Source organism: Dermacentor variabilis, chromosome 1 (assembly GCF_050947875.1).
Source record: "Dermacentor variabilis isolate Ectoservices chromosome 1, ASM5094787v1, whole genome shotgun sequence".
NCBI classification, from domain to species: Eukaryota; Metazoa; Arthropoda; class Arachnida; order Ixodida; family Ixodidae; genus Dermacentor; species Dermacentor variabilis.
The window spans coordinates 145,826,820-145,842,923 of NC_134568.1; the positions used below are offsets into that span (position 1 = coordinate 145,826,820).

Here is a 16,104-nt window from a genome sequence, read left to right on the forward strand (position 1 = left end):
TCGCAGCCTCAAGTGGCCTCGATCGCCGACATCGTGAAAGATGAGGTTCAGCGATCGCTTAGAGTTCCTGAGGTGCAACCTCAGTTACCGCTGCCCCAGCCAGGAGCGATGATGACCTACGCACGCCGTCAAGGCCCCCCTCCGCGACCGCGCCAGGGCCCTGTAACGCTGCAATTCCGTCGTCCGCCGCCGCCGCCGCCGCCGCCAGCACGCCCACCCGTCGCCCAGCGCACATACGCGAGGAAAACGGACATTTGGCGAGCCCCCGACCACCGCCCGCTCTGCTATCACTGCGGAGAAGCCGGCCATGTGTATCGCCGATGCCCATAACGAGACTTGGGACTGAGAGAGTTCGCCGTCAACGCGCCATGTCCACAGCTTGGAGAGCGCCCACATGACATCGCCGACTACCTCACCGCTACTCAATGGAGCTCTCGACGACCATCGCGTTCGCCATCACCAGGCCGCTACCTGTCGCCGCAGTGCCAACCATACACTGGCCCAGCCCGGGGCCGGTCAGCGAGCCCATATCAGGAAAACTAAAAGCAGCAACCGGTGGAGGTGCGGTTGCTGTTCGCCGAACTGACGAAGATCCTCCACCGCCGACGAAGACGCCGAAGAAACTACCTCGACGACATAACGACGCGCCGCCGTCCCGACGAAGTCTGAAAGCAAAGAATACGACGACGAAAGACGACCTGACGACGTCCCATACCAGCCACAGGTCAATGCGACGCAGCCGTGATCCGACGCCAAGACCCAACTGCAACGCCAGACAAACAACCACCGACCTCGACATGCTTCTCGATGGCCACGCAGTCATTGCCTTAGTCGACACAGGGGCCGATTACTCCGTAATGAGTGTACACATCGTCGCCCAGTTAAAGAAGGTTAAGACTGCATGGGAGGGCCCCTATTCGGACCGCTGGAGGACACCTCATTACGCCAACTGGAATCTCCACGGCAAGAATTAGCATTCATGACCGGACTTACCCTGCCACCTTCGTTATCCTCCAACAGTGTTCACGAGACGTCATTCTTGGCATGGACTTCCTGAACCAACACGGCGCAATCATCGACCTGAAGTCGAAATCAATAACACTTTCGCAAGATCAAGCGATACCATCAGAGAGCTTTCGTGGTCACCGCGCCTCGAGTGTGCTCGACGATCAAGTGAGCATCCCGCCGCGCTCCAGCATTGTTATTTCGGTCGGCACCGAAACACCCGCTGACGTAGAAGGCGTCATCGAAGGCGACCAACGTCTACTGCTCGACCGTGAAATTTGTGTCGCAAGAGGGATCGCTCGACTGCACGGAGGAAACACGAAAGTGTTGCTGACAAACTTCAGCCAGGAGTTCAAGCACATCAACAAGGGCACGACGATCGCATACATTAAGGAAATTCAGGAAACCAGCGATGCATTTGTCCTCTCGGATTCTGTCACATCTACCCCGACGACCGTAGTTCCCGAGCCAGACTTCGGCATAAATCCAAGTCTCCCCGTGAATAAGCAACAACAGCTCAGAAGTCTGCTTCGACGATACAAAGACTGCTTTTCGACGTCATCGAGGATTTGACAAACACCAGTCGCAAAGCATCACATAATAACCGAAGAGTGCACTCGACCTTCTCCGCCAGAGCCCTTACCGAGTTTCGACGCGAGAACGCGAAGCTATATGACAACAAATCGACGAAATGCTGTACGACGACATCATCCAGCCGTCGAAAAGCCCGTGGGCGTCTCCAGTTGTTTTAGTGAAGAAAAAGGACGGAACCCTACGTTTCTGCGTCGATTATCGTCGACTGAACAAGATCATGAAAAAGGACGTATATCCTCTTCCGCAGATAGACGACGCATTGGATCGGCTCTGCAACGCTAAATACTTCTCGTCGATGGACCTCAAGTCTGGCTACTGGCAAATAGAAGTCGACGAGAGAGATCGGGAAAAGACCGCCTTCATCACGCCAGACGGCCTCTACGAGTTCAAGGTCATGCCATTCGGACTGTGTTCGGTGCCTGCAACGTTTCAGCGCGTCATGGACACGGTGTTAGCAGGATTGAAGTGGCAGACGTGTCTTGTTTACTTGGATGACGTCGTTTTCTTCGCCGAAAATTTTGACGACCACCTTAGGCGGCTTGCGGCAGTATTAGAGGCCACCAAATCATCAGGGCTCACTCTGAAGCCGGAAAAGTGCCGTTTCGCTTACGATGAGCTTCTGTTCCTAGGCCACATCATAAGCAAATACGGAGTACGCCCCGACCCGCAGAAAACAGCTGCCATCGCAAAGTTCCCGCAACCCACCGACAAGAAGGCAGTGCGTAGATTTCTTGGCATGTGTGCCTACTACAGGCGATTTATCAAGGACTTTTCATGCATCGCTGAGCCGCTGACACAGCTAACTAAATGTGACGTCAAGTTCAAGTGGGAAACGCCGCAGGCCGACACATTTCAAGAACTCAAACGACGCATGCAGTCGCCGCCCGTACTTGCGCACTTGACGAGCACGCCGATATCGAAATACACACTGACGCCAGTAGTCTAGGCCTCGGTGCCGTCCTAGTCCAGAGAAAAAATGGACATGAACACGTGATAGCTTATGCTAGCCGATCGTTGTCAAAAGCGGAAGGCAATTATTCTACAACCGAAAAGGAATGCCTCGCCATCGTTTGGGCCACAGCGAAATTTCGCCCTTACCTCTATGGCAGGCCATTCAAAGTGGTCAGCGATCATCACGCATTGTGTTGGCTAGCTAACTTAAAAGACTCTTCAGGACGGCTGGCACGGTGGAGCCTCAGGCTACAAGAATACGACATCACTGTAACATACAAGTCCGGACGAAAACACTCAGATGCCGATTGCCTATCACGCACCCCCACTGACTCGCTGCCGCAAGATGACGAGGATGACAACGCTTTCCTTGGAATAATAAGCGCGGAAGACTTCGCCGAACAGCAACGAGAAGGCCCAAAGCTAAAAGCCCTAGTCGAGTATTTGGAAGGGCAGACCGACGTTGTCCCTAGGGCATTTAAGCGTGGATTATCTTCGATCACGCTTCAAAACAAGCTACTCGTGAAGAAGAACTTCTCACCAGTCCGCGCCAACTACCTTCTTGTTGTTCCGTCGGCGCTGCGTCCAGAAGTACTGCACGCCCTACATGACGATCCGACCGCTGGGCACCTCGGTTTCTCCCGGATGCTATCGAGGATACAAGAAAGGTATTACTGGCCGCGCCTAACTGCCGATGTCGCCCGTTACGTCAAGACATGCCGCGACTGTCAGCGACACAAGACACCGTCGACAAGGCCAGCGGGATTACAGTCGAACCCGGCTATATCGAACTCGCAAAAAAACGCCTATCAGTTCGATATAGAGCATAATTCGATATAAGCCTGCTAAATAATTGGATGTCATAAAAGCACATACCATTTATAAAATCACTTTATTGATTAAACTAGCTTAGTTTCGCACGAAATAGTCCTGCATTTTCTTCTGCTTTGGCAATTTCGCTGCCTGCGACGCACGCACTTTTCCACATTAAGGAGTCAGAGCAGCTGAGGCCGCAACTTTCCGCATTCGCGCAGAAGCACCGGACTATTGCGAGCGCACCAATCATTTCGGAGGATGTGGGACCGTCGTTGCTTTCCTCATTGTGCACACTTTCACTTGTGCTCGGTACGATGTTGGCAATGTAGTCTTCGTTTTCGGGCTCTCCCGTGGTCGCGACACATCATTTGCGCTCACAAACTCATCCACCGTTGATTCGTCAACAGCTTCCGGAAATTCTGACAGTTCGCTCCAAACTTCGGCAACACTGGCAACGGCTTCGTCGCATTCATCAAAATTTACGGTCATCACAGAGCACACGGAAGTCGGCACGGCTGAAGCAATTTCAGATTAACCACTCGTACGCGGCCGTGCGTACGGGTCGGGCGCCACGGGCACTGGGTCGCGAGTTTGGACGCTTTAGCCCTAATCTCCCTCTTATTCTTCAAGATCGTGCCGAGAGTGCTCCTCGGAATGTTGTGCTCTGCGGGGACATCCGACTTCTCACCGCGTTCGACACGATTTATGATTGCGAGCTTCACGACGAAAGGCAAATTCTGCCGCTTCATCACGGCAACACTGTGGGAGAAGGCCTACAAGGCGCACACAAAAACAGCGAGACAACTCGCACTTTCGCCATCTTGCACGACGAGGGCACAAGAGCATCTGATTGGCTGTCTGAGCAAGCGCTGTGGGCGGGCCAGGATCATTTTTTGCAGGGGGGGGTGCCGACGGCTCGTCTGAGGCAGCGCGGTCGGGCGCGGTCACGGTAGGGAGAGTGGTTGGATGGAGCCGCGCAGCCGGGTTTTCTCCGCTACCGCGAGGGAAAGCCAACTTCCGGGGGCACTTTCCGCCGCTTGACGTTCGATATATCGGGTGTCGCTGCTATTTTTGTTCGATGTAAGCGTAGTTTTTGCGATATATACTCATTGTAACTATATCGTGTCCTGAAATTGTTCGATATATAGAATAATTCGATGTAAACGGGTTCGATATAGTCGGGTTCGACTGTACTACAGCCGATCAAGCCTCCTTACCGACCTTTTCAGCAGATCAGGATGGACTTGTTGGGACCGTTTCCGACATCAGCTTCCGGAAATAAGTGCATCGTCGTGGCGACGGACTATCTCACCCGCTTCGCTGAAACTAAAGCTCTACCGAAAGGCAGCGCAGCCGAAGTGGCGAAATTTTTCGTCGAGAACATCCTGCTGCGACATGGTGCTCCAGAAGTCCTCATCACCGACAGAGGTACGGCTTTTACAGCAGAGCTCACCCAAGCCATTCTGCAATACAGCCAGACAAGCCACAGGAGGACAACTGCCTACCACCCGCAGACGAATGGTCTCACGGAGCGCCCCAACAAGACCCTCGCCGACATGCTAGCAATGTACGTCGACGTCGAACACAAGACGTGGGATGCGGTCCTGCCGTACGTAACATTCGTTTACAACACGGCAGTGCAAGAAACAACACAGATCTCACCATTTAAGCTGGTTTACGGCAGGAACCCGACAACGATGCTCGATGCCATGCTGCAGCATGTCACTGACGAGGAAAATCTTGATGTCGCTATACCTATCTCCAGCTCGCCGAAGAAGCCCGACAGCTCGCCCGCCTGCGAATCAAGAACCAGCAGAGGACCGAAAGCCGACACTACAACCTCTGACGACGCTTCGTCGAGCACCAGCCCAGTGACTGTGTTTGGGTTTGGACCCCTATACGCCGACGAGGACTGAGCGAGAAGCTTTTGCGTCGCTATTTCGGACCATACAAGATCATCCGACGTATTGGCGCACTGGACTATAGGTCGTGCCCGACGGCATTTCGCTATCACAGCGGCGCCACTCACGACCTGAAATAGTCCACGTTGTGCGACTCAAGCCGTACTGCCAGCGTTAATGAACTTTGGGGCTTCGCGTAACTGACCTTTGGACTTTGTTTCTTTTCATTGTTTTGTTACTTATGTTTAATAAGTGTCCTTTTGTGCTTTGCTCTCTTATATTTGTAGCATCGGGACGATGCTTTTTAAGAGGGGGGTATTGACACGTGTACTTATCTTTTTCGGGCAACCACGTTTCGCCGCCTAACAAATGTAATCGCACAGCGTTGGATGCGCCTACGTGTGTCCGAAGTTTCTGGAAAGTTATCGATGCTTCTATCCACTGTCTGTTGTCGCCTAACCTTGTGTTATCTGATTTCATCGCCTGACGCGAATGGTGTAGAACTCTGTGGAAGGCACGCGGGTCCCAACAATTAGTCTGGAACATTCGACGACTATTGTATAAAAGCTGACGCGCTTGACCCGCTGATCAGATTTTCGACGATCGCCGACCATGTTCGCCGCTATCGTTGTGCTATAAGTGTAGCCTGTTTTGTGGGCACAGGTTCGCCCAATAAAAGTTAGTTTTGTCGTTCACAGTATTGCTACTGTGTTATTCAACGTCACCACCACGTGACACGTGCACCTTTCCTGCGATTTAGACTGCTTGAATTGAACAAGGTTTTCTGCAGTTGTATATCGGCGCAGAATGTCCCATGCTTTGTTTTGCTTTTTTTGAGCTTGTCTGCAGTTATCGTTCTACCAGGGAACTCATCTTCCATGTGAACGACCTTTTGTTTGAGGGATGAACTTTCCTGTTGCGTCAATGATAAAAGCGGTAAAATATGATACGGCATGATCTATACTAAGATTATTTATAAAATCTGGAGATATGCAGGCGGATTCTTTAAAACATTTTCAATGAGCCTCGGCTAGTTTTCAGCGAGGGACATGTGCAGGGGACTCATGTTGTGTTACTAGGTTTAAAGTTACTGGGAACTGATCACTTCCGAATGTATTTTTAATTGCACACCATTATAAATCGGGGAAGATAGAAGCAGAGCCGATCAACAGGTCTATAGACGAGTATGTATGATGAGAATTATAATATGTTGGTTCCTTCTAATTGAAGAGGCATGCCCCGGAGTTTAAAAGGAAGTTTTCAATGAGTCGACCTCTTGCGTCGCATCCAGAGTTTCCCCACATCGTGTTGTGGGCATTAAAATCGCCTATGAGTATCTAGGGGTCCGGAAGCTGATCAATTAGGTTATAAAAATCGCTCTTTCCGAGATGTTAATTTGACGGTATGTATATGGAACATACAGTGATCAATTTATTAGAAGGAATCACCCAAACTGACACTGCCTCAAGGGGAGTCTAAAGGGCAATGTGTCGGCAAGTTACAGACTTCTCGACTACTATTGCTACACTGCCTGACGAGGCGTTCGCCTCGTTGGGGTCTTTATGATAGATGATGTACTGACGAAGAAAGTTTATGTGTGTGGGTTTCAGATGTGTCTCTTGAACACACAGTAACTTTGAATTATGCTTGTGTAGGAGTTCTGTAATGTCGTCTAGGTTATGAAGTCCTGTAACATTCCATTGCATTATTTGTGTCTCGATGATGATAATTGTGTTTAGTGTTTAAGAGACGAAGATTAGCTCACGGGCCCTTTCCAGCCATTGTGACTCAAGCTTTGTCTTTTTTGGAGCCATCGCAAGAACCTTGCTGCTCTTTCAGTGCTGGCGGCGCCGTCTGGCTGTTCATTATGCCCATTGCCTCTTGCAAGGTGCTGGACACGTGCTCTTCTGAGCGCTATGTTTGATGTGAAGGCCTCGACACAATGGATGAGACCTTTGAGGCCACCTGCCCGGAGGTCCATGGCCCCTTCTGCTGGGGTGGTGGATCAGCGCTATTTGCAACCATCGAGGGGGCAGATGGCATCGCTGCTGGCTCACTGCATGTGGGCCGGACAGCCGCCGGAATCCGTTGTGTCACCGCCCCCTGACGCGTCACATTGGCAAAGCTGTTTGGCTGGTAGAACACCCGCCTCCGTGCTTTCTTGAATGAGAGGTTCTCCTTCACCTGAATTGCTACGATTTCTTTCTCTCTTTTCCAGGATGGACAGGACTGCGAGTATGCAGCATGCTCCCCATCGCAGTTTGCACATTGTAGAGGGTTATCACAGGATTCAGTGGGATGTTCGTGTGCACTGCATTTTGCACAGGTCAGTCAGCCTAGGCAGTTTTGTGAACTGTGGCCGAATCTTTGGCAATTGAAGCAACGGAGAGGGTTAGGGATGTACTGCCTTATTCAGATCTTAATGTAACCTGCTTCGATTGTATCTGGCAGTACACTGAAACCGAATGTGAGAATTAGGTGCTTGGTTATCGATTTCTTTGCCATTGCGCCTCATTTTAATTCGTTTTACATTGATAACATTTTGTTCGTTCCATTCATCCAAAAGTTCAGCCTCAGTCAGGTCCATCAAGTCATCATCAGAAATCACACTGCAGATGGTGCTCATGGTGCGGTGTGGAGTTACTGAAACTGGGGTGTCCCTAATAGACACTAGGTTACTTAGTTTTTGATACTGGTTTTTCTCATGAAATACTAAGAGGAGGTTGCCACTTGCTAGTCTAGATGCCTTATAGCCTGGACCTATAGTCTGAGTCAGACATTTGGATATGAGAAAAGGCAAGATCATTCTCGTTGTCTGTCCTGGTTTCTCAGGGTGAATGACTTGATAGTGGGGGAGGTTTTCAGGGTGTCGGCCAAAAAAATTAAATACTTCTTCGGTGCGCCCTCGCTTCTGAGGGCGATCAGGGAGTGTTGGAAATGAACTATCCATAGTAAATGTTCAGTTTTTGGCAGTAATGGCAGCCACCCACCATGGAACCCAACAAGGGGACGCCACAAGTCTTATAAAGAAGCAAGTCCTGTGGATGCCAACTGTACGTTTCCGCTATAACCAAATATGTACAACCAAGGTTGGTTGTTCCACACAAAGTTAAACCCTTGCTTCCTGGAAAATTGGAAGTAAGGGGAAACCAGGAGAAAACAGGAAAGATGGAAAGTGAGAGAAAGATGAAGGTTGGAAGGAGAGAGACAGGAAAAGGCAACTACCGATTTCCCCCCGGTGGGTCAGTCCGGGGGTGCCGTCTATGTGAAGCCAAGGCCAAAGAGGTGTGTTGTCGCTGCCGAAGGGCCGTGAAGGTCCAAACACCCGGCATTGGCTTAACCCCCAGAATCCCCTCTTACCCGGACACGGTTAAGACACGCACGGCTAAACGTGGTAGGGTCCAACCCTCATGTGCTCGGGTATGTGGTGTTGCAACGCATCAAACCCCTGCTGATGCAGACGCCCCTGTGGGGATTAATACAAAGATGGGACATAGAGAAAACGGCCAATTCGGCTTGCCTGGTTGAAATGGAATTCTATAGTCTTGTCTACTACAGCTTGATAAAGAAGCAGAAAGGCTCCATAGAAATCTGCCTGCAGGGAGCTTATAAAACAGCCCAGCAGCTCCCCCAAACAATCTAAATGGAACTCCTTATGGCCCTTGGGGTCTCAAATACCTTTGATGAAGTCATGGAGGCACAGCTCAATGCGTAAAAGTTAAGGCTTACCCAGTCAACAACGGGAAAAGACTGGGTTTCAGAGACTGTGCAGAACTCCAAAACAGACAGATGGACCTCACACCTGCCCAGAGGGAGAAAAAAATCACCGTTGCATCAATCCTAAAAGGGATGGGCGCTGTCCTAAACCCGGGACGCTGAGAAGCTAGGGCTAAACATTACAAGAAAACATATGAGGGCAGGAGTAACACATACTACACTGATGCCACAGTACACAGAACAAATGTACCATGGTTTACAGCAACAGTGATAGATAATAGTTAGAGAAGCCACGAGCACCACAGCGTGGGCCTACAACTTCTGCAAGGCCAAGGAGATAGCCATCGCTATAGCTATTGCAGTGCACACAAACACAAATGAGGAAGCCCACACCCTGACGGACTCCATGCAAGTGTGTAGAAAATAACGAAATGGTAGGTTCTGCATGGCAGCTGCCAAGCTAATAAATAAAAACAAGGACCTCAGCGCAATCAAACTCATCTGGATACCAGGTCACACAGGCATTAGGGGAAATACATTCGCCCACTTGGTGGCCAATGTGCACACAACATACCAATGCCACCCCAACAGTGAGGCGAGCATTGAATAGAGCCAATCAGCAATCCTCGAACATTACAAGAGGGCTCAAATTAAATTTACCTCAAATTTGGCAAGTCAGCATGCACATACCTGACCCCTAGAGTGACTCCAATAGCAACCCCTTTAGTGACAGTGTCTGTCTCGGCGGATCTTATGGAACAATGAATGTGCCGAACACACATGATCTCCAGTCGAAAACGACTATTATCCACCTGTCATAGGAAGATTTTCAACCAATCACCGTAGCTCACAATGTCTGATTATGGTATTTATGTAATTATAATGCGCGCCTTTTCTTTCTTAAAAAAATTGGACAGAAAATTGCCTGCATGGTACAATCGGATATGAAACCATAACCGCCTTTGCTGCGTTCAAATGCATTACCGCATAATTAATATAATGCGGCGAAGCTGACTTTAGGAAACCGGCAGCCATTGGGCAACATATTTTTCTTCCTAAAGAAATCGGGTACGTGTTAGATTTCTACTTTGTTCAGCAGCTTTAATGTAATTTCTACATTAGTTCTCTACTTTAAACACAGAGCAAGTGAGCACACATTTGATTTAGGGGCGGATATTAGATCCTGGCAAATACTGCCAAATGAATTGGTGGTGTGTTTTGATGTTTTTTGCGAATCTTCTTTAATTCGACCCTCCGGATCAATTTAAATTTTAAATCAATTTTGGCGGTGCCATCAGTGCCAAATTAACAAAAGTTGACTATACTGTACTGTTGAATGCTTTGCCACATGAACATATTTCCCTTGCACCATCAACCCTCTCTAGTACAGTGACAGACTAACAGAGTCGTTTACAGCAGGCTCTGCAATTGCTTTGCACATGATCAATGCTGTTCTAACTGTTCAAATCTAATTGTTTAAAACTTGCCTTGTAAATGTGTTTCTGAATATCTGTGAGGGTATTAAATCTAGCTTCATAATAACCATTGTCCAGACTCGCAGCCAGCATTGCCCATCGGGGAGGGAGGGTGTTATCACTGGGTAAAACAAAGTCAATGCAAAGGCCCACTGTGCTCCACCAAAGGACCATGAAAGTAATGAAAAAAGAGCACATGTGTGTATTTATTCTTCCTGCATAAACAATTTCTTACCCTGGCTTGTGTTACATGCTCTGCTGTATCACCACAGATGTGTTGGACTGCTGCATAGATGTAACTAACTGGACAGATTTGCAGGTTGGTGCACTGCTCTCATGTTCTCAATGATTTAATTCTTCTATGATAGTACATAACACTCAACCAAGACACACAATGTCGTGTGTGCAAAGTTTACAAGTTGGCAGTGGTGCAAGTGTGTGTTGGCAAGGCAGCAGCAGCAGTGCGTGGAAGAGGCAGGAGAACAAGGGGGAAGAGAGCGGTCACCAACTTGGCAGCATGGACAGATTGGTGCAGTGCTAAAAGGACAACAGCTCACTGGAGTTTTGAACTACTGCATCGATTGGGTTACCAGCAGTGTTACATGCCACCATATTTCAGCCTTATCAAATTAAACTTCAGTAAATCTTAATTCTGAACTAAACATGGTTCATTATAGGCATTTAAGAAAAATTTTTGCTTTGTTAAATTCATTTCATAATGCACGGGTTTTTATTAGAACTTCAGGGGAACTTGCTTTTGTTATACCCATTTCATTATAACGAGGTTTAACTGTACACTGGCCAATCAAATTTACGAACTTGCTACTTTATTCAGTGTCACGGCACCACCACGTTCCCCAAGAACTAATATTTAATGGTGGCCCAAAATTCAGACACCAAAATCTAAATAAATTGTGCTGCCAATATCGCTCTCGTAAATAATGTAACTAGTTGCATTTCTCATAGTACTGAGATGTCTTGGCTTTTCCATGCTATGCTTCACTGTTAGGCCAGATGCCAGAGTAGCTGATTGCATGAACAGTAAAGTGTACTTTTGCTCGCTGAAGTGATCATCCATGGTAGCAAAATCTCGAGAACATTCTTCTGGGTGTTATTTTTTTAGTTATTCAAGCCAGAAGTGTTATGACATTGAGCACATTATATGTAATCATGTCGCACAGTCAGTCACTGTACTCAACAAAGACAGTCAGTGATTCGTGTGTCCTTGCCCGGCAATGTCTTATCAGAAGTGCAGGAGGAGGTCATGATCAGAAGTAGTTTGTTGATCTGCCACTGACAAATGGCAAATTTGTCGGAGCTTAGAGGGGGCTCAACAAAAACCTTGCATTTTATCCCCAGCATCTGCCAGGGCTCATGAACTACTGGCAGCATACAGCTGTGTCACTTAATTGTGACACCACCAAACTTTGCTGGTCTTCTACCACAAAGATCGGACTGCGTATCTAATCATGTAAAATGCATAACTAACAAAAAAATTAAAGCAGGCATTGTTGCATGTGTGAGCAAAACCAAGCAAAATGTGCATTAGGGTTTCCTGGTTAAAATTAATTTTTCCCTATAATTTCGTTTTTTGGACTGCATGACTTTTAGCTATTCTCTTTGCAAACAAAAATATTGGTGGCCAACTGAGTACAACAGCAAATCTTTTCCATCTGTCACCTCATTTGTGTATGTGCACATCTTACATGTTGAAAAGAAAGCACAGAAAGCACGAACTAACCTCTGTGCAGTCAGAAGCAAAATCAGCAAGAGCGTCCAGTGCTTTTTCAACAATGCCTTCTACTCGGCGAATCAAGCAGATGCTCTCATCCACACGCTTCTTAAGCTGTTCATGATCCAATAACTGGACAATGGCACACATCCGAATTCCAGGTGATGAAAAGCTGCAGGAGATTGCAGGAAGTCCACTCTTTGAAGCTAGACAAACAGAAAAGGTGACAACACAGTCATCAAATAGCCTCTCTTCCAATGCTGCAAATTGTTTTCTACCATTAAGCCGTCACCATTATATGAACCTCAAATAGCAGAGAGATTGAAAGCAACAATTATTTTATAAGAAATTGACTCTACAGAGTGACAAACGCTCATACATTACAAGCTGCGCTTGCTAAATAAGAAGGGCCATTTTTCTTCAAACCTATTTACCCACTGCCCCTTCTCCCAACCCTTATTTTCAGCACAAACTGGACAACAAAAAATTGCAAGTAGGTGTTGTGACACTAATTCTGATAAATTATAGCATTTTTCTCACTTCAATGTAAGACCTAATTATTACTTCTGCATCTCTGCATTTGCAGGTGTCAGGGGAAAACATTGTGCATGACATTACATAAGGTGTTCACATTCCAGATATCCTTCCGAACCTGAAGACAAGTGATGGACATATCGCTTTTCAAGTCTGTTCTTATTACCAACTGGTACTTTATGAACATAACAAACATATTATATATATATATATATATATATATATATATATATATATATATATATATATATATATATATATATATATATATATATATATATATATATATATATATATACTGCAGTTGGATACTGAAAGCAGAATTTCCATGTACATGGAGAAAGCTAGCAGTTCTCTTGTGTTTGTTATGGTTAAAATGGTATTCTTTGCCCAAACACAGGAATGAAGATGTAACATAGCATGGTGGCTTGGCATGTAGATGCTACATCCTGTATTTTGCATCATATTGCGGTACTCGAAACACACTTCACAGGTTCTCTACATCTGTCCGATACAATGGTCTAAAACCAGTTAGTGCGAATTTTCACTAAAGCTGGCAGCAAAAATCTGATTAAACCACTTCCATTAAGTTATGCAGGTACCTGGCTTTATATCATGGATAAATATTTTATATTTTACGCAATCACTTCCTTGCCTTCAATCATTGCCTTCAATCAACGGGATTGAAGGCAATGTGCAATATATAATGTACAAGGAGTTTCAGGAGGATATGCGAAATATAGTACTAGATCAGAGCTGGCAAAATGCGACACCAAGAAAGCATTCTCACTCCATAAAATCCTCAGCTAAAGCAACTAACTATACTTTTTAGCCATGATGCTCGTCAAATGGCACCTGTACGGCAGCAGTCTAGAATATAGTACAAGATATAGTACTAGATATAGTACTAGATATAGTACTAGAATATAGTACTAGATCAGAGCTGGCAAAATGCGACACCAAGAAAGCATTCTCACTCTATAACATCCTCAGCTAAAGCAACTAACTATACTTTTTAGCCATGATGCTCGTCAAATGGCACCTGTATGGCAGCAGTCAATCACCTTTTAACTGGAATCTTCAAATAGCTGAACTGTTAAGGGTTGCTCCCAGCACTATGGCAACTTATTTCTTCTTTTAGTGAAAAGGAAAGTTGGCATCAGCCTGAAGGTTGCATGAAACTATAAAGAAAATCGTACAGGTTCCTCAGGAAAGAAGCCTCCAACTGGCTTTCATTAGGTCGCTTGATTGCTCCATTTTATCGCTCCAACAGTTGATTGCTCCACAAGCTCACTCAATAAATATGTGCACAAGAATGATGCCTCCTGCAATTTATCAAAAATTTTCACCCAGAAACGACGGTGCAAACAGCAAAGTTTTTCTGGCTGGGTTGGATTATCAGTGGGCATTTGAAGAACTCTACTGTTAAAAATTCAAGGTGCACTTTATCCATATGCGGATTAATGCAAAAGCATTGCGACCATCATGTAGACATTATTCCACGTAGCTTAGATATTACGCCACAATGCAAGGTCGTGGGTTCGACTCCCAATAAAAGTGGTAGGTTTGAGTGCTTTAATTTTATTTTAATTGATTGTGCCTTAATTAACACCAAAGTTCCTGGGATTGAGTACCTTAATTAAGTTTACCCTAACACCAAAGGTTGTGGGTTCAAGTGCCTAAATTAGCCCTACATTAATTAACTGCGCCTTAGTTAACTTAATCTTAATTACTACTAAAGGTCATGAGTTCGACTCCAACCAAAGTTTGAGGATTCATAGCCTTAACACCAAAGGTAATGGGCTCAATTCCCACCAAAGGTCGAAGGTTCATCGTCTTTTTAGACCATCGTTTGGTCACGCTGACAACGCCGGATTTTCCGTCTCATGAGCCATTTAATGTTCTTGCGTTAAAGCTCAAACCTAAATTTAAGGGCCACAATGCAAGCCAACTGCTACAGAAAAAAAGAAATTCCTACGAGACTGGGAGTCGGACCGGTCCAGCAGATCTCCAGCCGGGCATGTTGCATTGGCCTTCAGCTTCCATGAAGAAGGATTGTCCTTTCCTTGCTGGCAGAGCTGGCAGTTACCTCCAATGCCGTCAGGGGCCGAGTGTACAGTTGAAAGACTCCAATCAGCCCTCATGCGGTGCTGCCAGTGCTCGTTGAATGCTATCATTGAGTCAGCATGTGTTGAGTAGAACTCATGCTCTGGCGTTGGATCTGAATCAATACCCAAGTCAGGAGAGGTATGCTGTGACCTGGAGTGGGAAGTGGAATGACGACTGGCGCCCAGAGGGGTCACAGGCTGCCTCAAGGAAGAATCTGGAGTGGCCTGGTGGGGGCTCAATCGAGGAGGCGAGCTGCTGCTAACAGCATTGATGAACCGCAGTGATGCATCTGACATGCTCGGGTTTCCTGCACGTGGAGAGCGCGACCATTTCATATTATAGCAAGCGCTGGTTTACCAAGACATTCACACTGAATTACGGTCATAAATGTTCATAAGAAACTGTGGTTGCTCTATTTTCCAGACAAGAACTATTGCTGTCTTGAAAAGGCTATGAAATCAAATTCCACGGAATACAGTTTTGTACTGACAGTAGTAGCATAGAATGCAGGATCTCTTTTTAGAATAAAAACAGCACAAAAGATGGGACGAAAAAGAGACACAAACACAAAGCCTTGTGTTTGTTTCTCCAGTCTCGTATTTTGCGCTGTTCTTGCTCTAAAATGTTATGTAACAGTTAGCCTAATAATAAACTCTCCTGCAGGATTCCTACTGCACAGGTGCCATTTGACGAGCATCATGGCAGTAGAGCAGTAGGAATCCTGGCACTAGACATGCTTTAATTTCACAACAGCAAAGCATGCCATAATATAAGAGCCCCAGTAACCTTTGTTACATCACTTTCTTCACCATGCAAATGTCCTCCTCTTCAAGCAATCTAGCTGAAGTGGCAGAACTGAGCTATTTGCTGCAGGTGGTTTTATAAAACTTAGTATAGCCCTTAAAGGGCCCCTCACCAGGTCTGGCCATTTTGAGCTGACAAGCGCAGAGCATACAATGCACGACAACGATCGTGTCTGCGAAGTATTACATCGCCACGTGCCGCAGAAAGGTCTGAAATTTCAAACAGAAGTTTGTTTTCCCTTCTCCTCGCGGCCGCCGCACTCCAAGCAGGAGGATGACATACACGTGATGGTGCACCTACATACACGTGTTCGTGCTGTGATGTCGCTTGTGGTGACATGTGACTTCAAGAATTATTCAAGGCAACATCTGTTACTTGTGTAATATGTTGCTAGATTAAAACATGTTGGCGGGCTAGTACGTTAGAATCCTTGATAGAGTGTATAAGCGCGACTGAACGAGGACGT

General features: G+C 46.6%; 2 protein-coding genes across 9 annotated transcripts in view; one reads left to right on the plus strand and one right to left on the minus strand.

Moving 5' to 3' along the window:
• Positions 1-16,104, plus strand: part of LOC142586041 (uncharacterized) — a 116,796-nt gene that overhangs the window by 70,902 nt on the left and 29,790 nt on the right. The gene's annotated exons all lie outside the window — the stretch shown is intronic.
• The window catches only part of LOC142585994 (uncharacterized), a 330,876-nt gene that overhangs the window by 51,162 nt on the left and 263,610 nt on the right, over positions 1-16,104 (minus strand). For all 6 annotated transcript variants that reach the window (XM_075697173.1, XM_075697220.1, XM_075697194.1 and 3 more), the window contains 2 exons: positions 14,704-15,141; positions 12,201-12,397 (listed from right to left, as the gene is read on the minus strand). In XM_075697173.1, coding sequence (XP_075553288.1) covers positions 12,201-12,397; positions 14,704-15,141 — 635 coding nt within the window. The remainder of the gene's footprint in view (positions 1-12,200; positions 12,398-14,703; positions 15,142-16,104) is intronic.